Source organism: Musca autumnalis, unplaced genomic scaffold (genome assembly GCF_047663935.1).
Source record: "Musca autumnalis isolate F117 unplaced genomic scaffold, ASM4766393v1 scaffold_3, whole genome shotgun sequence".
Lineage (NCBI taxonomy): Eukaryota > Metazoa > Arthropoda > Insecta > Diptera > Muscidae > Musca > Musca autumnalis.
The window spans coordinates 84,853,494-84,880,164 of NW_027411866.1; the positions used below are offsets into that span (position 1 = coordinate 84,853,494).

Genomic DNA, 26,671 nt, shown 5'->3' on the forward strand with positions numbered 1-26,671 from the left:
TCCGCAACATTTTTGAGCATTAATCCTATTCCACATTTTTGTCGGCAAGGTCAGATGTCGAAAAGGGCCACAAACTATTGAAATCCTCCTTAATACCTAATTTTTGGGGAAAAGGATTCTGGTGTTGTATCCGTAGATGAAAGTTTCAATTCACATAGGCTGAGGGTATATCTCTGTCGGCAAAGCCGACTGATACTTTTTTACTTGTTTTATATTCTGTAATGCCTTAAATGCTGATTTGAATTCCTTCAACAGTATCAACTTGTTTACATAAATGCTCTATTAGTACAGCCCTTTAAATAATCTTTATTAATTTAAGCTACCCAATTAGCACATCTAAACGCCAAATGAACCCTAGCCTGTTGGCATGCTATCAGGAACTTGTTTGTACACATCACCTAAATTAAGTTAATGATGTTTACCTAAATATCTATCGTCCCCCCTCTAAAGTTTATGCTGAAATTCAATTTAAGACTACTTAGACAATTTCAGTATCATTCCAAACATCTTTCCGAATCCAAACACATTATTTGCTTGGCCCCGAAAATCCGCACCATTAATTAGCTTTAATCAATCAAAGTTAATCTCTGGCACAAACAACAATTAGAGAGCAGCGTTCTATTGAAACGAAAACCACACAGAAAGTAACATTCACACACTATAAAATTCTGCTGTCGATTTGTTGTCTTGCGTTGGAAAATGTAAGCCACCGCCGCAACCTTATCATCTCAAGTTTTGGCATTAATTCTCCTTCTCTATGTGTACTCACCATAAATAACTTATTGAGGAGAGGTATTCAAATGTCTGGCTATTAATTAGCTCAACAATGTCTCAGATAGCTGCTGCAATGCCTGACTTTGTTGATTCTTAGCAGCACAACTGGCTTAGTATTGGTGAACTTTCGCTTGACAAAGTCAAACGTAAAACAGAAGCTTTATAGAAGCTGATTAAATAAGTTGCTGGCAAACAAAACGAAAGGTTGAGAATTTATTTTTAAAATTTGATTGGTGGGGAAGGAACAAAGAGATTAAATTTTGAAAAAATATTGATTGGAAATGCAAAGAAAGGCGGACGTACATGAACTGATTTTAATGATTTGTTGTGGAGATAGATTAGCGCCAAGCTAAACAAATATTTTGATAACTATGACAAATAAGAGCATGTTTTTGTCGAAATGATGCATATGGTACAGGGTGGATTAAAAGAAAACACATAATAAGACAAAAGAAAATGGACCCTACTTTTATGGGGTAGGTATCAAATGTTCAAAAAACACTTTATACCGGCCATCGTCAGTCGACGTCCTTCAAAAGGTATGTCTAATCGAATTGATCTTAATTTCAATTCTCCCTAATTTGGAAATCTTCATTTGACCACGAGTCTGAAAGCCTAAACCCAAATTTGAAAACATCCCACCCTGTATAACTGTTGGATTTCTTGTACCAAAAAAAAACCTGACAATTGGAAGTCAAAATCTCTAAGACAAGCGAGCCTAAAAAATTGTTTGAGCCCAAATAACAAATGAACAAAGAATTAAACAAAAATCAAAATGACGGAATTGGGTCAGCAGAGCTAAGAACGATGACTATACATCAACTAAACAAACACACACGACTTCACATACATGTGATTATGGTGATGTCTGTTGCTGCTGGTGGGTACCCCAGCTTCCATTCCATTTAAAGTTTGGTTTCTTTTGTTTGGTCGTCTTTTTTGTGAATTCTGTTTTTTTTTTTCATTTCTTCTGTTCTTTTTTGTCTTGAACGTTGATAAGTCATCATAGCAGTCTTTTCTTTTTCATCTCTTAACGACGATGTACATAATATTTTCAGTTCAGTTTTTATGTAATTGAAATGAAAATAAAGAAAAAAAAATTGAAAGAAAAAAACGAACCAAATTGCTCATGTTCTTCATGTTGTTCTCTCAACAGAATAAAGACATTTTTTATTTTAATTGTTTAAGGTTGTCTATCATTGTTTTTCTTTTCTGTTATTCTGTTAATTGAAGGTTTGGACAAATGTTTCTTTATTTTTTTTTTCTGAAGTTTAAATAACGAGGTATTTATGGAAAGTTGGGTTAAAAATGTTCATGATAAATATAAACCAATAAAATACAAGAATGTCAAGCCTCAGGTAAAATGTTGGACCAAACGTGTTATTTGTCAATTTAAGAATATTTATGATCACGTCGGCAATACAAAGTGTTGGTCCAATCATGCTATTGTACCCTTTTCTTTAACAATACGAAATCGTTTTGGATTTTATTTGTTTTCTCCCGGACATCCTGAAGTGTGGATATATTACATGTAATATATCCATACCTAACAATGTTATTTGGAAATGTATATGCAAATTTTATACAACCAATATAAAAATTTCAGCAAATGACTTTCTTTGATGACAATACTTTTTTTAAATTGTATATATTTTTTGTTAAGACCATTTATATACATATGTTTTTGTTTTCAATGGTTGCCGAAAAAAAATTATTTCAATTTGTAAGGGTTGTCAAAAATAAATAACGTTGGGACAATAATAGTTATTATTGCTTCAGCAATAGATGTACATACCCAGCAAAAAGTTTGCGTCCAAAGAGGCAGTTAAATCATATGTACAAGTGATTTGGAAGTTCATCAAATTATGCATTTTCACTCATGATTTTTTACAAGAGCGTGACTACTGAAAGATGCACTCCATTGCACTGCATTTTAACTGACCCTTTGGCACTGCATTTTAACTGACCCTCTGGCACTGCATTTTAACTGACCCTTTGGCATTGCATTTTAGGTGACCCTCTGGCACTGCATTTTAACTAACCCTTTGGGGGTAGAATAGGATGCAGTCCAAAGCACGTGTTTTGTTACATTCTGCGGAATGTATGCAAGCCATCACAAAATATCCCAGAACAAATAAAATGCATTTATTATTTGTGTAAAACAAAAATATTAAGAACTTATTACATTAACACAAATTATGAAAATTCTCCATTGAATTCAATCGCAACCATGCGTGTTTGCTCCGCTCTCCTTTTAATCCAAGCTGAACTGTTCTTGCTTCATCTGCTAACTGAGTTTGATATTGTCTTCCCATCACCAGTTAAGATTTCGGCATGTACTCCAACAGCACTCCATTGGGAAATTTTCTTACCGAAAAAATGTTTGCAAATTAAATATTTTTAATTTTATATTAACAAATTTTTGGAAAAGTTAACACGCTTATCTCTTTTTGGAAAATGTATGCCGATGCCTGTAGAGATGTACAATCTGATTTATGTAGGGATCTCTAATAACTGCTAATAAAATGTAGCGAACGGAGTGCCTTTTTCACGACTCCGTTTGGACTGCATCCGGATGCTGTTTAATTATGAGGAATTGGAGTGCCTTTTTCACGACTCCGTTAAACTGCATCCGGATGTTGTTAAAATGTGACAAGTGGATGTAATTCTTTCAAGCGTAGTTAAAATGTGAGGAATGGAGCGCTTTTTTTCACAACTCCGTTTGAACTGCATCAAAACATGCCGTGAAAGTACTAGTCCACATTGCACTACTTCCAATTTATTTTGCTGGGTATATTTAACCCAAGCTTGCAGCTAGCAATAGATAGACGTCTGAAACCTCGCCTGCTATTGAAAGGTTCAAAGATCTTTTGACATGAAGTTATCCTGTTTTGTTGTATACATTTTCCAAGGATGCCAAACTTAGAAAAAAAAACTGGAACTCATTAATCTAATTGCGTCGTTGTTTATCTAGGCAAAAATGAAAAAAAAATAATACTAAGGAAGATTGAATGTAATCCGACAAAATTAGCATATTTCAATTAGGTGCAAATTTATATATTATATTACATTTATTTTCGATTAAGTGCAGCTTAAGGCTCGGGTCGTTTTGAAACTTTTGCAGCGGGTTGTCCTGGCGGCCGCTATTACGGCTGTACAATTCCTTTAGGGACACCCAATAAAATGACAGATTATCACTTGCGATTTGAATATTCGATTTGATCGAAATATTGTGCATCCTAAAATATCCTCCAAACGTTCATATACTTCCATGAAGGTCTATAGCGGAAAACAACTTCGGCTATCTCCCCTACAAAATTTAAAATTGTTTTTGCTTAAGTGCAGTTTGGGGGCTGCTGAGGATTGTTTTTAAAATTTTAGGGAAGTTTTTCTTAGCGGCACTGTTTACAGCGTAATATTTTTTTTGGGCAAATACATGCTTCTTGACATAATGGTCCAAAAGCTCTTAAGAATGTCTAAAGGAGTGGCTTACATTGATCCCACCTGTACAGATCGTAATATTTATATCAAACTTAAATCAGGTACGAATATTAACTATATTAGGCATCACCTTCCGGTATCTTTCTCACAAAAGTTCAACATTTTCGCTTAAATGCAGTTCGGGGCTGTTCGAGCATTGCTATGAAGTTTCCATCGAAGATAGTTCTTGAGCTTCTGAATACAACGATATGATTTTTTTGTCGGCAAATCTATACTTTCTCACATACGTGTGTTCGAATCACTCCTACAATTGGATATTGCCAACATGGTTATTGTCGACGCAATCGTTCCGCAAAAGTTAAACACTTTAATCCAGTTTAAGCCCATTCTCGACCCGGCAGGGGTATTCTCTAAAAGGGAATAACGGGTTCCACGACCCATGGACGCCAGTCTTACAGGGGGTTAGCAGCTCCCGGGGTACCGAAACAAGAAGTAACTCGGTTTCGAGATCCAACCAGAGGTTCCTTTTCTGGTACCGCAGGTGGCGTAGGGAACTGGATAATCGACTCTCCTGTCGGGGGCACTTTCACACAAAATACTGTCAACTAAGAAATCTGAAAGATAGACCTCATCTCCCTACCAAGAGGAAAGTGAAACCCATACAGTGGATCATCAAATACGTGCCTGCGAAATAGACCTGCAAGCTCTGTGGAGGGCAACAACTATCTAATCTCAAGAGGGCGCTGGCCGACGCATGATATCACTGCTCCCGTGCAATGGTGCACCAAGTTTGTGTCGTCAAGGATCGAGACATGTAAACTTCTTGGCGACACGTCGCATGTACCAACACCATAATAAAAATCGTATTTTTCGGAAGGGTATTCTACAAAGAAATCTAGCAGCATCAGTCCCATAGTGGTCGGCTTGGTATTCTGCGTTTGACTCTAGTAGGGGCGGCAGCAATACACACTTTTCGCCCTTACGAGCATAAGATCGATGCCATTATTGGACTACGATTTGGAATTGATGAACCCTGGACTGATGACTGTGGTATTCTGGAACCTGGGTATGTCGGGGTGGAACCTTAAAGAAATTGCTTTCAGGCTAATGTCACAGCTGTCTCCGTCCCGATAAAACCTGGCAGGTCTCAAAGTAGGTCCAATGCTCGTCCCATTAAGTTGGCAGTATAAATTCGGATGCACATTCCCGATAAACACGGATCTCAAAAGTGTCCCCCGTCAACTCTCGCATGAACCTAGAAAGGGGATTCCAGGGGATCTTAACGTAACTGCTTATTTTACGAGCGGAGATAGCAGCAGTTGGGACCACAATACCTAAAATGAACGAAGAAAATCAAGAAACAAGGAGAACAAGTATTAAAGTTGAAGAAATCCCACTGGGAAGCGGGCTGATCTACGAGTCGAAAATATGGGAGGTGTATATTCCCCATTCGGATAAAGCTCGGTGATTAAGAAAGCGACACAAGCTAACAAGCCAGGTGAAGAAGCGTCTAAAAATAAAAGTGGGAAGAAAAATAACACAGATGGATGAATTCGTTTAATCGAAAAATAAGATCCACAAGGATATCCAATCCATCATGCGAAAGATACAGGCGATATATTTAAATGTAGCTAACGATCTGAATAAAGAGGCTGAGATACGTTAAATGGGTCTGGTAAATAATAACAATAAGCAGACTCAAACAGAAGCCACTTCAACAATAAGGAGCCCTAAGAACGCCTGAGTAGAAAAGAGGTCCCAATACTCAAAGCCCGAAAGAGAATAGGACTAAAAAGAAGAAAGAAAGTGTGTCAAGTATCAAACTGTGACCACAGCGAAAGAAGTGTCCACTGAAAACACGGCAAGATCTGGTACTGAACACAAGACGAACATTTGGACGAAAGTTCCAACAATAGACCAGATGCTTTAATAAATAAATAAATCATATGGGGACTCCTCATATGCAGAAATTCTCAAAAAAGTGAAAAGTGAAACAAAGCTGGTTGTCCTAGGTAAAAATGTAAAAACAATTAGGAAGACAGAAAAATGTGAGTTATTGCTGGAACTAAACAAACCAGCACAGCAGAACTCAAATGAATTCAGAAAAGTGATTGAAAATGTGTTGGGTCCAACAGTTGAAGTGCGTTTACCAAGGAAGTAAATTGGAAATGAAAGATATGATGGGATGTCTACTTCAGACGAGTTCAGAGCATTGTGACCGCCTGCACGATAGACCTACAGAGGTATCCAAACTGCTGCAGTTTTCTAAAACTCTCCGTTTGCTAACATTCCTTTAGAGAAAAGGATAGTACGGATTGGATGGGCGGACTGTCGAATACGTGGAAAGTTGATACCAAGAAGGTATTATAAATGCGAAGACTTTGGTCATACGGCAGCTAAATGTAGAAACCCGAACGAGACTTCAAGTCGCGATATATAGTGGTCCCATCACTGGGTCAACTGGTGTCTGAGGTAAAAGGAGGCTTTACGCCAACTTAGAACTCTATGAAAATATTATAATTATTGTTCCACAAACATCCATTACGGGACAAGGGAGACTTCTGTCATACCAATGAGTGCACCCCGATTCATATTAGCTCAATGATAAGGGACCTACTTTTTATTGCCGAGCCCGAACGGCGTGTCCTAAGACACCACTTGTAGAGAAGTTTTACATGACTGAAATACTCAGGAAATGTCGCCAACATTACTGAGGGGTATTTTGCCACCGTTGAAATTTTTGATGTTGCCTGGCCGGGGAATCTGTCCCACGACCTTTAGTGTGCAAGGCGGGTGTGCATACCATTGCACCACGGTGGCACCCCTATGAAAATATTACAAATAAATATAAATCACTGTATTCAAAGCGGGTGTGCTTATCACCACGGTGGCACCCAATTATATCAACATGCAAATTGATATTGGCAATATGTTCGCTCTATCGGCGCACAGTGGTTTAGAATCGTTTTTTCCTGGTCAAAACTCTGTATGAGCCCGAAACCAACCAACAGTCGAACGTGTGGGTTTTCGAATGCGAGCCAAATCTAACGAAAACGCAAAAGGTCGCCTGTTTCTTCGGCAAAACTAATCATGTGGCGACTATACGGCTTGAGCAACGTAGGACGGTGAATTCTAAGTGGTTCATTACATTTTATTTGCCTGAAGTCTCCTGAGGAATTACAAAACGAACAAGGGAAGGCGAATCATTGTGCAGCATGACAATGCGAGCTCTCACATATCGATTCAAACCAGCGCCTTTTTGACTGGACAAAACGTGGCCAATTGATGGGTCATCCACCGTACAGGCCTGACTTGGTACCTAATGACTCCCCCCCCCGCACCTTAAGAAAAAATGCGTGTTTGAAGGTGTCTCAATCGGAGCGGAAAAAGCGTTTCGACAATTGGTTTGAGCCCATGCAAAAGTGTATAAATAATGCTGAAAGAATCTTTGAAAAGTAATAAAAACATTTTCGATGATAAATATTCAGGTTTTCATTATTGGGCCAGAAACTTTTCTAGTTCCCCTCGTACATCTATCCATACCCTACTGCGTTAATGAACCAGCAAAAAATATGACTTATCCAACAATATTTGAAGAGAAAAATGTAGTGTAGAATTGTGACTTCAACAATCGTTTTTATCAATTCCAACAATTTTTTTCACGTCCAGCAATATTTTTGTCAACTGGACAATATTATATATCTGGACAATTATATATATCTTTTCACCGACAATTTTATTCTCTTCTCGCGGAATTCGATGCCGTGGTGGAAAACAATTTTGGGGAGTTCTGTTATGACAGAATGATGTTATCTTTGTCTTTTGTGTATGTACCAAATCAAAAATGAGTTTCTTATTTTTATTTGTTTCTTATTTATTATTCCTTATTATACTACAGTCGACTCCGCTTTACTGGAAAATATCGGATAAATGAAATCGAGTTCCAGCGCCGTTAGATTTTTAGGTAATTTTCTTACTATTTACTCCGCATTAGTGAAACTCCTCATAACTGCAAATATCGGATAACTGAAATGCCAATAACGTCAATTAATGCACTTGCCATTGAAATGACTCCGCTTTACTGAAATAAGAATATTTTTCAATAAATCGATAATGTCATCCAGTGTTATTTTACTCAAAAATTTTACTGGATGTTGTTCGTTTACTCTACTGTACAATGCAATAAACCTTAGTCGATTACAAGTAGTTGCTGGATTTGTACAAATTGTTGATTTTAAACCATCGAATGGTTGGTTCGAAAGCTGGAAGATGCCAGCGAATATTTATTTCATAAATTTTAATGGTGGAAAAGTTCTACTGATACAGAGGAAGCTAAAGAATTGCTAGACAAAACTCTTTAAAATATATAGTAGAAGATTCGAATATTCTGCAGATAACGCATATGTCTACTCAGCATTATTCTGCAAACGATGTCGAAAGATCGAATCATACCATCTTCATAACGAATTAAATTTGTTATCATTTTGATTCTTTAAATTTATTGATTAACCTTTTAATTTATTTATTTTTATACTACTGAAAAAATTTCACTTATCCGAAGTTCGGATTACTGGAAAAAATTTCACTTATGCGAAGTTCGGATTATTGAAAAAAATTTCTGTTATCCGAACTCCGCTTAAGCGCAAACTTCGGATAACTGAAACGAACATGCTGATTTTTTGTCGTCTCAGTAAAGCGGAGTCGACTGTACAACGTTTTATGATTCAAATTTGTTGCAACTTTGTAACTTGTTCTTCTTATTATAAACAATCTACCCTCTTTTTCTCAGACTTAACCGTTCCCATAAACCATTGAGTCACGCCTCAACAAAGATCGCAAATAGTTGTGTGATCTCACACTGGTTTAATTGCAGCAATTTATGTTACTGAGCAATAGATTCTCACTTCTTGTTTCAGTGGAGTCGATATGAATGGACTTTATGATGTTAACTTACCTACATATTTCGTTTATTGACTGCCGTTGGTACTGTTGTTATTTTAACATTTTATTTTGGAATACATAAAATTGAAGTTTATTATGTCGTTGACTTTACATATGTCTTCTCTTTGTTTGTTATCTGAATATCTGTAGCGTTGTTCTATTCTCATTGTTGTTTTGGGGAATTTCAAAACAATTTGTCGTTTTGCTGCCTCCTTTCCCGCATCCCAGAAAAGGGCAAATTTATTGCTGTTGTTGTATTTTTTATTATAATGGCATAATTTGTTGTTATTGTTTCTTTTTACGATCACCAAACAATATTCAATTGCTGCTCTGCACATTTTAGGCTTCTCCCACCCATCATGGCACGACAACGTTGAACGTTCGTTAAATTAGGTCTGTTCGATAACCCAAAAATTTGTACAAATTTGTACAAACTTTTACAAAATGCTGTTCGATAACAAACTTGTTTAGTAAAAGAGAAATGGGAACTGCTTGCAAGTAGTTGCAAGGATCTACATGTACTTTTTACTTGCAGAGCTATCGAACAGGCCTATTATGTGGCTCATATCGTAAATTAATTAGTTATTTTTTGTGTTCTGTTTAATTTGATTCGATAAAAATTATGACTAACTCTCGGCACAATGGCTTGGTGGTGGAGAGCATTGGCGTTTTTATTCGTATATGTTAATGGGGTTTTAGGGAGTTATAAATAAATAAATATTAATGGAATGAAAAGTCTCTATTCGGGGCTCGTGTTGGTGCATCCAACCAATAATTGTAAAGATTACAGAATCGGACTTTCGTCATAAGGTTTTATATTCATACATACTTACATATGCCTTTCAAACTTGAAGAAATAATTTTGATTTAAAACAATAACAGCCTGTTTTACTATGTCGATCGAAAATGAAAAAAAAAAACTACTTAACGTGTATGATTTTCAAATTTTGTAGTTGTTTCGAAACAAAAACAAAGTCAAATTACCTTGAAAAGCAACTTTTACGTATTTTCGTTCGCATTAATTTTCTTTCGACATAGTGAAACAGGCCCTAAGAATGTCACGGTGGTCTTGAACTAACTTTAAATGAAAGGAGTTTACACCTGTTAAGTTTTTGTGGATTATGAAACTACAATGTTCATAGATGAGAAAAAGCAAAAAACAAAAAAATCGACGGAGCGCATTTAAAATAAATCGCGATAAAAGTTCACATTTTTCGGGATTTTTTAGGTTTTTGCGATTTTTCTTGGAAAAAGAAAATGTTGTAGCTGTGAAAATTCTCTAGAGGATTGGCCGTTATGATTTGTTCATATGTTTTACCATTTTTGAGATATATAGATGTGCATGTCACATGTTTTTTAGCTTTTTTGTTAGGTTTTCACGATTTGCTTGAAACGGTAAGTCTTATCGAATTTTTTGTTGTACCATTTTTGAGATATATACGTTTTGGTTGGGAAATTGCAGCCATGACATTCTCTTATAAGGAGAAGATACAGTCAGTGAATTGTCCCAATTTGAACTTCTATATCTCAAAAATGGTAAAACCTACGAAAGTATGGTAAAGGACAATTTTGTAGAAAATTTTCACTGCTAGCGGTTTCACAGCAAAATCGTGAAAACCTAAAAAACCCTAAAAATGTGAACGTCGACCGCGATTTATTTAAAAAGCGCTCATTCATTTTTTATACCCTACACCACTATGTGGGGAGGGTATTATAAGTTGGTTTTGGCCAAAAAGTTTGTAACGCATCGAAATAATGGTCGTAGACCCATACTTATATATACCAAAATGAATGTCTCGACGAGCTGAGTCGATCTGGCTATGTGTGTCCGTCCGTCAGTCCGTCCGTCCGTCTGTCCATCTAATCCTTGTAATCACGCTACAGGTCGCAATTTTGATCGGATCGTCACGAAATTTTGGATGTTGATGGGGGTCCCGGAGGGGAAGAAGCCTATTGATTTTGGTGATGGTCGGATAATATTTAGGGGTCGGAATGGGCAAAAAACTTATGTGGATAAAAAATCAACGTTTTTTGCCAAAGCGAATATCTCAGATTTTATACGGGGTATACCAAAAGCAAAACCTGACAATAAAAGCAGAAAATATCACCTTTCTAATGATGTAAAGTAGGTTCTCGTAGGTGATCAAACAACGAAGATATCACAATAGTCGCAAATAAAACCCAAATTTTCATTTTTGCGATTTTAATTATAATGACGATTATCACAGCTTTGGTTGGGGACTTTCCAAAAGCAAAGCCTGGCTATGAAAGTAGAAGATCCCATCTTTACAACGATGTAAACTAGGTCGGCGTAGGTGACCAAATAACCGGGATTTCGCAATAGTCGGTAATACATCCCATTTTTCCACTTTTTTGGAAATCACGCTACAGGTTGCAATTTTGATCGGATCGTCACGAAATTTTGAGGGTTAATGGGGGTCACACAGATGAAGAAGCCTATTGATTTTGGTGATGGTCGGATAATATTTAGGGGTGGTAATGGGCAAAAAACTTATTTGGAGAAAAAGACAACGTTTTTTCCTAAGCGAATATCTCAGCTTCAATATGGGCTATACCAAAAGCAGAACCTGGCCATGAAAGTAGAAAATATCGCCTTTCTAATGATGTAAAGTAGGTTCTCTTAGGTGATCAAACAACGAATATATCGCAATAGCCGCTAATAGAACCCAACTTTTTATTTTTGCGATTTTAATAATAATGACGAATATCACAGCTTTGGTTGGGGATCTTCCAAAATCAAAGTCCGACTATGAAAGTAGAAAATCCCATCTTTACAGTGATGCAAAGTAGGTTGGCGTAGGTGGCCACATAACGGAGATACCACAATAGTCGGCAATACATCCCATTTTTTAATTTTTTTTTTTTTTTTGTAATCACGCTACAGGTCGCAATTTTGATCGGATCGTCACAAAATGTTGGGGGTTAATGGGGATCCTACAGAGAAAGAAGCCTATTGATTTTGGTGATGGTCGGATAATATTCAGGGGTCGGAATGGGAAAAAAACTTATTTGGAAAAAAGGCAACGTTTTATTTCAAAGCGAATATCTCCGCTTCTAAAAGGGGTATATCAAAAGCAAAACCTGCTAATGAAAGTAGAAAATATCACCTTTGCAACGTAGGTTGTCGTAGGTGGTCAAACAACGAAGATATCGCAATAGCCGCTAATAGAACACAACTTTTCATTTTTGCGATTTTAATAATAATGACGAATATCACAGCTTTGGTTCGGGATCTTCCAAAAGCAAAGTCTGACAATGAAAGTAAAAAATCCCATCATTACAATGATGTAAAGCAGGTTGGCGTAGGTATCCAAATAACGGAGATATCGCAATAGTCGGTAATACATCCATTTTTCCACTTTTTTGAAAATCACGAAATTTTGGGTGTTATTGGGGGTCCCACAGAGGAAAAAACCCTTTGATTTTTGATAATGGGCGGATATTATTCAGCGGTCGGAATGTGAAAAAAAAAATATTTGGAAAAAAGACCAACGTTTTATTTCAAAGTTAATATCTCCCTTCTGTAGGAGGTATATCGAAAGCAAAACCTGGCAAGGAAAGTAGAAAATATCACCTTTACAACGATGTGAAGTAGGTTGTCATAGGTGGTCAAACAACAGAGATATCGCAATAGTCGGTAATGCATCCATTTTTCCATTTTTTTGCAATCACACTACGAAATTTTGATCGGATCCTCACGAAGTTTTGGGGGTTGATGGGGGTCTAACAGAGAAAGAAGCATATTGATGGTTGGCATACATCCCACTTTTCCATTTAAATGCGTTTTTTAAAAAATTGACCTGTGTTAATGGAGACATTCAGAGCAAAGACGCTAAGCTATCCCAATTTTAATATTTTGAATTTTATTAGTCAAAAGCTTATGAACGGGGGTAGTGGTGTAGGGTAATACATAGTCGGCCCCGACCCGACTATAGCCTTGGCTCACTTGTTTTTTTTTTTTTTTTTTTTGATTTTTATCATCTATGAACATTGTAGTTTCAGAATCATTTAAAGTTTGTTCAAGAACATTGGAAAATGTTTGTTTACGGCAGAAATTCTGAGCGTATTTTTTGGTAGTAATGATAAAATATGTTAGGGGGAAACATAATATGACCAGGAGGTCCTATTTGTCCGTAACTGAGCCAAAATTCTTACGACCTCCTTAGAATGTCTAAATGCATCTAATGGAGAGTAACGGAACATAACTGTAAACAAACGACCCCCAATTTTTTACAAATTAAACAAATGAAATTTTTATTTCAATAGATATTAAAATATTAATTGCGCTCAAAAACACAAAGAAGTGTCCCTTCAAATAATTCAAATTTCGAAACCGTTTGTATTTATTGCTTAACATAATTTTTCACTTAGTTTAAAAGTTACACTTATAAAGAAAAATATAAATTTATTGTCCACTTAAAATGCAATCCCAACATTAACAAATTGCCAAACAGTTACAACTTTGGAATGTTAATTTTCAATATTACTTAATACAATTATTTATTACAAGCATGCAAACATTCATACTCGTATGTACATACATTATGCTAATTATAGCGGTGCTATGCATATCACCAGCCTGACATTTATGACATATCTCTGTGTAATTTAATGGACAATTTGACCAAAAGGTCATACATAGTAAAACTCGAAAAAAAAAATAATTAATTTTATGTGTTTTTTTCTCCTCCCCTTCTCTTTTGCAGTCTTATCCAATCGCATGAAACAGCTGGCATATTCATTAAAAGAATTCAACTTCGAGTGCATTGGTACAGCCCAGACCGATGATGAATTGGTCATCTGTGAAAGTCTAAAGCAATTTGGTGATATTATCAGTATGATAGAGGATGAACGGGATAAAATGGTAAGTGTTCGTTTATCAAACCATAGCTGATGATTTGTGATGGATCTGTGGTAATATTTAATATTTTTTGTTGTTTATTTTTCGTTTTAGTTGACATTAGCCGATGAACATATCATTGAACCTCTGGAGGATTTTCGCAAAAAACAAATTGGTGGTGTCAAAGAGAACAAGAAAAAGTTCGACAAGAAAACGGAAAAATTCTGCCAATCACAAGAACGTTTCCTCAATATGTCAACAAAAAAGCCTGAAAACACAATACAAGAGGTAAGTGTGGCAAACAGTAAAGCAGGGTTTCGACAATTTCTCGACATACTGTGCAGGAATGCCTAAAAATCCAGGAAGTTTAAGCTCGCTCACCTGCACAAGAATGTTATAATGGAGAGCAAATAAATACGAAGAAGAAACTACCAAATCTGCTATGCTTAAAATTTATCTATTGAAGTTTCGCTAAAATACAATTTATTAAAATGGAACCTGAGAACAGTTGCCTAATGAATATTTGATGGTCAGCAAAGTAGCTAAAAATTATGTAGTTAAACAGAAATTGAAATTGCTGTACAGTAATTTTAGCATAGTTGCCAAAGTATTGTCATAAGTGTTTAGGTAGTAACGTAGGAACACGGACTCAAACAGACATAGTCGAATGATATTCATGATATATTCGAAACGAACGACAAATTGGGTTAAAGAACGCCACCAACAGCATTTTTTAATATGGCTGCTTTGATGGGTTGTAACCACAAATCTACTGCAGTTAGTTGAGTAAGTTTGTCATGACAGTTAAAAAGCTGCAGTGTGCCGTGCTAAACGACAAGCCGCACACCTTCTTGATAGGCTTGCTGATCTAGGGTTTCTCTCTTATAACACTGGACCTCTCTCTCTCTCTCTAAATCACAAAGATCCTTCCTAACATGACTGGGTGAGGAATCTTATCCACTATATGATAGTGAGTCTCTCGGTAGCACCCGAGCAAGTTCTGCAACGAGAACATGCCATTGTGTTTTGTGTATAGCACTAATATTCGTGCTACACAATGAAATAATATTCAAACTTGTTCGAACGACTCCTTGAGACCTGTAGCAGAGCGCCTCCACATGTCATCAGTGGACCAACTGCATGGGGAATCGAAGACTGTTTCAGTACGGCAACACAATGGCATGTTCTCGTTGCAGTACTTGTTGGGTGTAACCGTGAGAATCATCCTATCATATGGTGGATAAGATAACATTCAAACCTGTCAGAACGGACCACATTGGCGCTAAAATATGCTAAGATCGATCAAATAGGAGTTCAACATTTCACAAATGATATTAGGGAAGGTACCCGACCCCAAGATCGTACAATCATCCTCATACGTAACGATCTCAGTGCCGTATGGAGGCGGTGGAATACAGGAAAGGTAAAGGTTAAACAATTCCGTAGATATCACCCCACCTTGTGGAGCTTCCCGAATTCCACGTACGACTGGCGTCCGCACATACATACACGCAAAAAAACGGCCTCTCTAACATATGTCCCAAACATATTTTGCAGCAAACATATATGGTAACATGGGGCGGCTACGCCAGTGCCGTTTTTCTCGCAAACTACAAGTGCTAGAAAAAATCCGTTAAAGGCAAAATTGTGAGTTTAATGAAGTTCTATCATCTCCCAAAAGTTGCCCGTTGAGTCATAGGTATGATAGCGGAAGCACGCTGTTTTGTGTTTTCAGGGTATTGGAACAAATAATTATGGTAGGTATGTTTTCCGATATCTTCTTTACCTTTTGTTATATCAAAAACATATTTTGTACCGTTAGAAGACAACTACTGAAGAATATAAGTCCCAATAATTCGGATGAAAAAAGCAATTACAAATGTCAATATGTTAATATTATGAAATATGTAAAAGGAGGGGCGCCTACGCCATGATAGGGGTGTGGTAGGTTAATGTTAGAAATTTGACATGTTTCACTTAAATTCTTTATGCCATAGATATAGCACACTATAATGTGAAGTTAAAATCAAATATTATCCTAAACGTATCTTGTTTTAGTAATATTATGATTTGTGTACCTAAATTCAAGGTACATATTTCAATTTAGTACTAGAATCTGGTTGTTTTTGTGAATTTTAGATTTTTTTAATAATTCAATAGAAAACATGTTCCTCTTTCGCATAATGTTGATATTAAAGCGAGAAGTATCGTAAATTACGGTTTTAGAGTCCGTTGAAGAATGTTCCATATCGATGGCGAAGCTGCCCCATGGGTGGGTAGGCTTCGCCACTTTTTAGACATTTTGTAAATTCTCAAAAATAATATTTGAAAAACAAAATTGTTACCATTTATATATCAAAACTTATAGTCAAGATATGCTTATATTTTTACCAAAAATAATATTTGAAAAAACTTTAACTGTGTCGATATGAGAACAGTTTGAATAAAAACGTGGCGAAGGCGCCCCATGTTACCATATATGTTTGCAACAGTCCCAAACATAATATATGTTTGGGTCTGCAAACAACTATATGTTTGGGTGGAAACAAATATATGTTTGGGTGTAAACATATATATGTTTGGGTGCAAAGATATTTATGTTTGGGTGCAAAGATATATATGTTTGGGTGCAAACAAAGATTTGTTTGGGTGGAAACAATTTTATGTTTGGGTGCAAACATTTTATATGATTGGGTGCAAAAAAATACAAACCCAAAAGGCACAAAAAAACAAACTCATGCACCAGTGGGCGCTTACTAAGAGCAAGGGAGCGTAAAATTCAATGTAAAACACTTTAAAATGTGTGCTCACATGCTCTCAGTAAGAACTCACTGGCTATATCTATAGTATACACACAAATGTTGTGGTTTTTTATTGAAAGGCAAAAGAACAACAAACACATAGGTACATACAAAATTCCAAAGAAATACATAACACACGTTAATAAAAGAAACTCTGATTGAAATAATTTGTAAATAGTCACATTTTTAAAAAGGAAAAATATATAGAAACGTAGTTGAACGCTTCTCCTTAGTTGTGAAATAAAACAAATTGTCCTCATAGTTGAAATCATCAGCGGGGAATCGGCATCTAGAATCAAATGATTATGTAATGTAATAAATAAATACGGATATGCCATATTTCAAATATACATAAGTATGTATGTAATTACCAATATTAAATGCGATTTCTTCCTTGTCCAATAAAATAATTTCATTCAACTTTCCGATTCAATTATAAAATGTATTGGGCATTTAATTTACTAAAAAGCACAATTTATTTAAGAAAACACAAAACACTGATTTATTCGCTCACTTTACCGTCTTGACTCTACAAAGGCAACTAAAACACTGAAGAAAGAAAAAAAAATATAATTCATATCATTTCTTCTTTTCTTAGTCGCCTGCTAAGTTGGTTAACAACAACAAAACAAGAAACACACGAGTTTGACGCATACATGCCACCAAAGCCCCCTTCTTCGCTTCTACGTCTTCTATTATACACACAACTCTTTATTATAAAACAGCATTTCACAGCCGCGAGAGCACTGTTATTACTCTCGTTGATAAACATCCTCTCTCCACCCATCAAAAAAATGTTCTAACATAAAAAATATGTTTTACCCAAACATATCAAATTGAGATATGTTACAAAATGTTGTAAAACATATTATGTTTGGATCCAAACATATATTTGTTTGCAACCGGTCCCAAACATATATTTGTTTGGATCCAAACATATTTCTAACATAAATTTTTCTGCGTGTATGTATATGCGTTTATCCAATGTTTCAAACTTGGCCCGAGAATAGTCTGCTCGTTGTTCAAACAGTGTGGGGAGATTGACAGTATCAAAGAATCATATCAATATCATAATTCAAACTGTCCTATCGCACGACTTGCTCTGGTTGAGTCTTCGACTAATATGTGCTGAGATGACGAGCAGCGCTGTTTTAGTGTTTACGGGTCCCATGATCGTCAACTGGATATCAAAAAGTAAAGCCTCAAGAATCTTTGCTACGGGCGACAAAAGCGAAATCGGTATGTACGAATCACCTTTGCTGCATCCCAGTCTGGCTTCAGTAGCGGAATTATAGCCAATTTTCTCAGACTTTGGGCATAATAGTTAAGAACTTTGATGACAGGTTGAGATTTTTGGTGAGATACTCGACTCCCGGCTAATCCAGCTGTTTCAGCATTACTGTGTAGATTCCGCCAGTTCCCAACGCTTTGGATGATTTAGCGTTCCTACCTTCGCAACATCATCCATTGTTAATTGTGGTGGTTCATCCTTGGCAGAAAGAGATCTAATGCGATGTAGTACTATTCTCTTCGCCCCGTTTACTCGACAAATTGTCGATTGAAATAATAAAAATTCAGACAGCATAACGTCGCTAAACGTGACAGAGGTCCTATTTGCCTTTTTTCAGGGTTCGAGTGACTTAATCGTTGCCCACAATTCACTTATTCTGGCTCCAATGTTGCAACTCTTGAGATGATTTAGTCAACTTTTCCACTTATGCTGACCAACCAACCTGTGAACTTCCAGTGTCAGCTCCCTGATACTGGGGTTGGCACGACGAAACTCATCACTTTCTTTTGCTAATCCCGTTGCCTCTGCTGGGAAAGTTGGTCTCACTTCTGGCATTCGACCAGCAGGTACTCGTATGTATATGAGAGCGGCTATAGCAGTGATGATGTCTCGAAACGTAGAAGGGTTAGTCCAATTAGCTTTTCCATGATTGATGAAAGTGCGACGCCGAGAATAATTCTGGCTTGGTACGAATTGAGTATTGTAGATCTCAGGTTGGTTCTGGTTGCTCTGGGTAAGGATGATGTTGTAGGACACGATTGACTTCACAGTTTGCTGGACTGCATTAGTTTTCAGCGATGTAGCTAGTAACAATGGTGTCCGAGTTGTCCAGCTGCAGTTGTTGTTGAGCTTGGTTCCCAACGCCGCACAGTGTCACGACCGTGGCCAAAAATGGTAAAAACTAAATTCTTCGTTGAACAAATTTATTGATGGGGAGTGATAGAAAACATATTAATTAAGAAGAATCTGAATTTTGGTACTGATACGTGAAGTAGTTTTTGTTATATGAGGATTTAAATCCGACAATTTTAGTTAATACGTATTTTTGTGTGTTTTTTTCTAAATTTAATAAATTATATTATGCGTTAATATTTAAAATTTAAAAGTAACGGTCGCTGCAGAAATTGTTCCTAAGTTCTCTTGGGATGTAATAAACTTGGCTACACTTTTGTTTGCATGTAAATATTAATCATATGGTGTTTACATTCACCCAAACATGTATTACTAAGTTTATTAATTTTCTGAAGCAAATTTTAAATTGAGTGGAGTGGGAAAAAAATTGTATAAAAGTGTATATCGATATTTTTTGCTGTTTGAGTAGTAAAAAGTGAGTACTTCAAATATATAAAGGTCCCAGCTGCAGAGGTTTGCAGACGAATGTGTCATTTGTATTTTTCAGCGACCACCTCACGGAGAGGATACCCCCTTTTTTAACAAATCGTTTTGTGGTGTTGGCTATAGCGCGAAAACGAATGAACCGATCATCATATATTTTTGTGGGCTTATTAAGTACCTAATAATCTTGCCTTAAAACGAGATAATTTTAAAAATATAAATTTTTAAAAAAATTGTGAACAGCGAAAATCAAAATTCGATTTTTTTACAAACAATTTACCGTTTTTTTACCACTAATCGGTCAAAAAAATTGTTAAAGGAAATTTCTCATATATAAAGACAAGAGTTTGATATATTCAATATGCTCACAAACAATATGAAGACTAAACACCAAATTTCAGTCATATCGGGTGGATATTGAGGCCACAACACTCAAAATACCGAAAATTAGGAGGCACGGTTCTATGGGGGCTATAAGAAGACGAGGACCTATACCGACATATTTCTGGTGGAAGGTTATAAGTCCCCCAACGGAGACTTAATACCAATTTTCAGCCATTTCGGTGTTATAATCAGGCTAAAACCTCCAAAATACCGAAAACCGGGAGGTACCGTCCTATGGGGGCTATATGAAGGCGTGGACCTATGCAGACAAATTTCAAGGTGAAGGTATAATGCCCCCTACGAAGACTAAATACCAAATTTCAGCAATTTCGGTGCTATAATGAGGCTAAAATCTTCAAAATACCGATAATCGGGAGGTACCGTTGTATGGGGGCTATATCAAAACGTGGACCTAAGCCCACAATTCTCTGTTGGAATGTTTGATACATCTGCCGAAGACTAACCACAAAATTTGAATACTTTCGGTTGGTCATTGTGTCTAAAACATTCAAAATACCGAAAATCGGGAGGTACGGTTCTATGGGGGCTATATCAAAACGTGGACCGACCAACCCAATTTTTTGTCCTGAAGATTGTATGTCAATAATAGGTACTTGTACCAAAATTGATGCACCTACGATAACTCCTTCTATTTTTGGCCACAGTTAATATGAACTCGCGACATTGTGCGCCGCCGCGACCTTATTATTCTTCCGACTCGTAAAATCGACTATTTCGTATCGTACCTCGGAGTCCATTGCAATTAAATTGCAAAACGATGCATTTTCAGGGATTGGAACAACAACGACTGCCGAGGAGTTTCCTATTCTGATGAAGATGATGGGGGCTGTGTTCGCACATGGACTAGTCCAGATCAACCCCTGAGATGCAGCCACTCCTGGCCTCTATTGCATCTCAACGAAGTTTGATTGTGGTGGATGCGGATGTGACAAACCTAGCACTTCCATATTGGTCCTGGGTTTTCCTCCGTCCCGCCAGTGAAAGCATTTAGGAATATGCTGCTCCCAACACAGAAAAACGATACAAATACAAACGTATGTACACTGAGGCAGCCGCTGGCCGAAACACGGGTGTTGTGTGTAGAGTTGGGTAATGTAGTTCCTAGTTCACTGCACTAGTTCCAAAACGTATGAGTAACTTCATAAAATCTAACGTATGATATTACGTATACGCAGTTTTTTAATTGAAATTATATGGGCCACCGGAACTGCGTAGTGAACTAGATAGTTCCATATAGTTAATTTGGCACAACTTTAGTTGTATGGTTCCAGGTCAGTTCGGAACAACGGGAGACTTATCTCATGCAGCCTACTCCATTTAATGATGCGAGACATACAGTTAGTCAACTATATTATTGCAAACGATGAATTTTTAAGAATTTAGACGTTTAATTAGGAATTACTGCTAGAAATTCTTTCAATAATGTTGGGCTTTTTGTAAATATCTGTTGATTAACCTGTTAATGCAACATCAAGCCAATAAATCCAGAAATCGGTTGGAAATAACAAAAACAACGGGCAAAAAGGATAGGTACCTGGTTTTTGTGGTGTCAACTAAATAATTGCAAAATGAATAAATGTGCAATAAAATCGTGGAGTTTCCCCCGCGATTTTTTGCATTTAAGGATTTTTAATTTTTATGGTATGTGGACATGAAGATCCATAATTTTTGATCATAAACTAATTTTTGTGTGTGTAACATAGACGGTATATTCAGAAAAAGAGAAAGTCAGGTTAACGGTTTCGGAAAATATGCTACATTTGGTCTATTCCAATTATAATAATGGTAAATCCGAAAGAGAAATCCCTAAAATCACCTCTCGTAAGCTAAAAAGTGTATACAACATCATATACCGCACCGAGAAAGAGGCCAGGTTCAAACTGAGGGCGATACAGGGCAGGTCCAAAATAGTAACCTCACGAATTGACTGTAGAATGATTAAAGAAATTAACGAAATAGCCCAAAGCAGCACCAGAAAATAGCTTTTTCTAATTAAAAATGATTTTGGAGTAAGTGTGTCACATGGAAAAGTCAGAAAAGTGGTACATAATAACAAATAACGCCAAACATAATAACGCCATCTTAGATTGGGATGGTGTTATATTTTCGGATGAGACTAAAATTATGTTGTCCTATCACAATGGACTTCAAAAAGTATTGGGAAAACCCTTGAAAGCCATGGAAAACAAAAATTTAATACATACCGTAAAGTTCGGAAAACTGTCACTTATGGTATGGGGTTGTATACCAAGCGGTGACCTTGGTAAAATCCTGATTTTGGGAGAAACAATGACATAGGAGGTTTATTTAGATGCTTTAAGAAAATATTTAACCAAAAGCGTCAAGAAATTTGGGCCAGCTGACCCTGAAAATTTAAACAAATTGCAATATAAGTACTACCAAGACAACGACCCTAAGCATAAATCTAATTTATGTAAGACTTGGTTGTTATACAACTGTACCAAAGTCATTTACACCCCGCTCCAGTGTCTAGATATTAACACCATCGAAAATTCATAGGTACACCTGAAGGAAAAAGTCGGGAATAGGTCGCCCACTTACCTGAGGGACTAAATAAAATGCAATAAAGAAGAATGGCTAAAAAATAACATTGGAATATGACATTCCGAAACTTATTTATTAAATTCAGATACGTTTACATGCTCTTTTTGATGCCAAATGTGGGAATACGAAATATTAGAACCAACTTTTCGAAAAATACCGTGAAAGACTGAAAAGTTGTGAATTTTGCAATTCTTTAGTTGACAGTGCAAATAATGAGTTTTACTCATTTTTGTTAATTTTATGAAAATGTTTAGTGACATTTAGCTGCTTTTTATTTTATTATATTAATAAACATGTGTAAGAATTGTATTGTTAACAAAAATATTAATAATGATATTTATTTATACCAATAAAATGATGTTTTATTTAAAATTTTGTAATAATTTTGGTTTTGCAATAATTAAGTTGACTAACTGTATGTATATACCTCCGAATGGGGGTTTCAACCATTATTCTGTATTGTCGAACTATAAAGAACTTGTACACAAAAGTGTAGGCAACATTTTAATAGAAACGACTGTAACCACCACGGGAAAATATTATGATTTTGCATATCCAGTTAGAATTTCTTTTTGAATAACCATAAACTTTTAAAGTTCATTAAAATATCTTCCTAAATTGCAATTTATCTAGCAATTCTAACAATACGAACGTGCTCATCTGCAAAACTATTTTATTGTTTTATCAGTTTCACACATACGTCTACCTCCGCATACCAAGATGAGCATTGAAATTCTTAAATAGACATAATTTTTTCGAATTATTTGAAAAAGTCCATATGTTCTATAAAATGTTTTCTTCACAAGTAAAGTTTGGTAGCAACAACAACTAAAGCAGGATTCTTTTTTTTTGGTACCATGTCCCAGAAAACAAACAAAAACGCTGTGATAAACAAATGAACATACGAAAAAGAAACCTTTAAAAGAAATGTGTCTGGCTGGAAGACAAACATGAATTGAATTTTATTTATTTATTGTAGCCTTAACAACAACAACGACAGCAAAAAACACAAGGCGAAAGGATACAAGTTGTAAGAAACTTGTAAATTCAATAACAGTTAAGTGCATCTGCCAAATGCAAGGACTATACAGGAGACCATCAGGCAAAGAAGCACTTTTGATGTTGCCAATATTTGCCATTTCTTTTACAAAGCGTTTTTCTTGCACATCCTTTTTTCTGGTTTTTAGTCAAATTGTTGTACAGTTTTCTTTTATTTGTATTCCTTCTCTCACTTGCTTATTGCTTTGTACACTATTTTGTTTTGCCACTGTTGTTGCTCCTTTTCGGGTTCCTTGACCTAAGTTAACATTAAAAATTTCATTCCACTCCAAATACACACACCAAACTATTGTAGTATATAATGGACAAACGGAACAGAAGGGAAAAGAAAGGCATATTTGCTAAAAATAGTTATATACGAAACGCCGTAAAACTCTCTGAACAATACCACCTACCTACCACCTACACTTCCTTGGCACACGCACACAACAAAGGCAACATCCTCCTACACACCAACACAACTCCAGCCAGCCGACAGAGAGTAAACAAACTATTCAATGAGAATTCACATGAAAGTGGCTGTGGAACAAAATTCTATACCTCGGAATAGTTATTTACTTTAGTATGCCACAAACACTATAATGCAGAATTGCAAACATCACACAAACACACACACTCACCCGACTACCATAGAAAGCTTTTTATCCTTTTTCCATCACCGACCCACCCATCCACCTAGCAAATATATAATGGAGGCTGAATGTACTCTAACCACAGCACCCGCATGAAAAACATTTAAAACTCCATTGTGTGCGGAAAGTAGAACGACTGGCTTCGGCGGTGTTGGTGTTTGGGAATTGTGGGCGGTGGGCGGTGGTAGTCTAACTGCTGCTAATGCCTCAACTGAGAGATTTGTACATGGGTATTAGAGAACCAGCGAGAAACAACATCGCCTAGTCATGAATGTATATAGCAGAGAGAGAGAGAGATTTTATAGTTACGGATTATTAGATTCACCAAATCCTTGCTGAAAAATTGTGGTCGCTATAGTATTACCATGGTTCAAAGAGGTTATTATGGCTACGAGCATACAAATGGTGGAAATACACTGGGAAAACTTTGGGTTCAAATACAAGTACCAATATCGCTCATTTCAGTTAAATTTTGGTTTTTGCAATATAAAAACGCAATCATGTTGCCTCAAAAGAAATGGGTTCTACCGTGGTGCAAAGTATGCACGCCCGCTTTGCGCACTGACCACCTGCGTTCGATTCCCAGGCTAGATATCAACACATTTTCAACGGTGACTGTAATACCCCTCATTGTAATGTTGACGATATTTCAGACATGTAAAACTTATCCACAAGTGGTATACTAAGACACGATATTTTGACTCGGCTATAGAAAATAAGTCCGATATCATAAACCCACATAAAGCCACTGGCCGTTTAAACGTAAAACTCGGACATTTTCGCAAATTTTTGTGTTTTTTTGCATTCTGTTATAGCATTGTCTGTTATCTATCTCATTTCCACGCAACTGGCCTAAAACGCAAGCTATTCCAAAAAGTCGACTTTTTTGTAATTTTCGACTTTTGAGGAAAAATTTAAATATGCGATAAAAATTTAATAATAAATGTTGCATTCATCTAAAGTCAGGGATTTGTTAGGAATGTAGTAAGGATTGGTGTGTAAGAATACACCTATATTATCCTTCAAAGTTTTCGGCACTTTTAAAAGAAGGCCCGATTGGCGGAAAGCTACACGTTTTTGAGAAAAAAATTAATTTTTTTTAAAAATGCTTACAATGTCTCAAAAATATAAAATTTTAAGTTTTTCATATAAAATTTTAAGTTTTCTCGCAAAAAAAAATCTTGGCGCTAAGTGGGTTAAGCGGATATGAATCGAAATGCACTAAAAAATCCAGATTTAATATTCATCAATTCCTCAAAATTCAGACAATTTGCCAACGAGAAGTCTCGAAGATAGTAATTGCGTTCAAACTTTGAACAAATCTTAGGCCAAGTTCGAAGATGAACTACATATATTAGTAAATTCCTTCTGGTACGTCCCACAAAAAATGTTCAAAAATTACGCTTAAATGTAGATTGAGGTCTATTCGCGGATCTTTCTAAAATTTTGCTACATGTAGATTGTTGTACCTTATATTTATTCGGAGGCTAATTCATACATTCTGAGATACTGGGTTGATGGTTCTTAAACCCTACGATCAAGAACTAAATTGGCTGCTGAACACAACTCTCGAAAGCCGTCCATGTGATGAACATAGTGGCTGTTGACTTAGTGGCGGATATTTTCATATTCTTCACGTGGAAGAACTCTGGTTACAAGTTATGTTGTAGGACGCGCAGTTACCATATTGTAGACAGTTATTCCAGGCAGCTGCCCATTGTGTTCATCTTAATAAGAGACAGAGTGAGAAATAGTAAAGGTGAAGCGGGAAGAGGGTAATTGATAGAACAGACAAAGATGGATAGAGAAGAGACTAGTCGAACTTATGCGAAGAAGAAATTTAAACAAACCTTATTAGTTTTAGGAAGGTCCGCCCTCATCCATTAAAGGCTCATACAAGGCCGCGGGTTTCATAGAAGAGAAATAAGAAAAAGATACATTCTCGAAGTCACCAAACAGGCTATGGCAGTACTCAATGCTTTCGTCTTCCCACTTGTTCAACAATTCTGATCTCTGGCCTGCTGAGTGAAAATGAGGATGCACTTCTACGTCTTGACATTACCGGCCGGGTTGACATCAATTCCTTTTATCCAAGATCGTTCTGAGATTGTTTGAGTTTTGCGACGCAACACTGTTAAACAACGCTACCACAAGTTTTCAAAGCGGATCTGATCTTTTTAACAGTTATAGATTAAATTGTGAAGGACCCTAGTGCTTACTATGGTACCTGCAAAAGCCTGGAATACGCGGAAGTTGTCGCAAAGTTTTTAGGAGTGTTCAGCTCCTCACAGTACACTTCAGATTCCGTTCCTTCTTCCATCTTGAATAAGGCTAGGCTATCCAGAATTTGTCTGTCCTGCTCCTACTCACTCCTATCCGACACCCGGGGTGATGTCAAAGTCCAGAATTGGCGAAATGTAATCAGTTTTCCCTCTCTGTCACATAGCTTATTGAGTTTAATGGCATATACCACAATCAAGCCTTTATTCGTGCGTTCCTCTGCGTTCCATTTCCAACTAATTCAATGGTCGAGCACTACACCAAGGTAATACGCTTTGCACATCAT

At 36.5% G+C, this 26,671-nt stretch overlaps 1 protein-coding gene across 5 annotated transcripts in view; it reads left to right on the top strand.

Annotated features, from left to right (window-relative positions):
- Positions 1-26,671, top strand: part of Graf (GTPase regulator associated with FAK) — a 270,197-nt gene that overhangs the window by 183,393 nt on the left and 60,133 nt on the right. For all 5 annotated transcript variants that reach the window (XM_073972315.1, XM_073972319.1, XM_073972316.1 and 2 more), the window contains exons 3-4: positions 13,884-14,041; positions 14,132-14,305. In XM_073972315.1, coding sequence (XP_073828416.1) covers positions 13,884-14,041; positions 14,132-14,305 — 332 coding nt within the window. The remainder of the gene's footprint in view (positions 1-13,883; positions 14,042-14,131; positions 14,306-26,671) is intronic.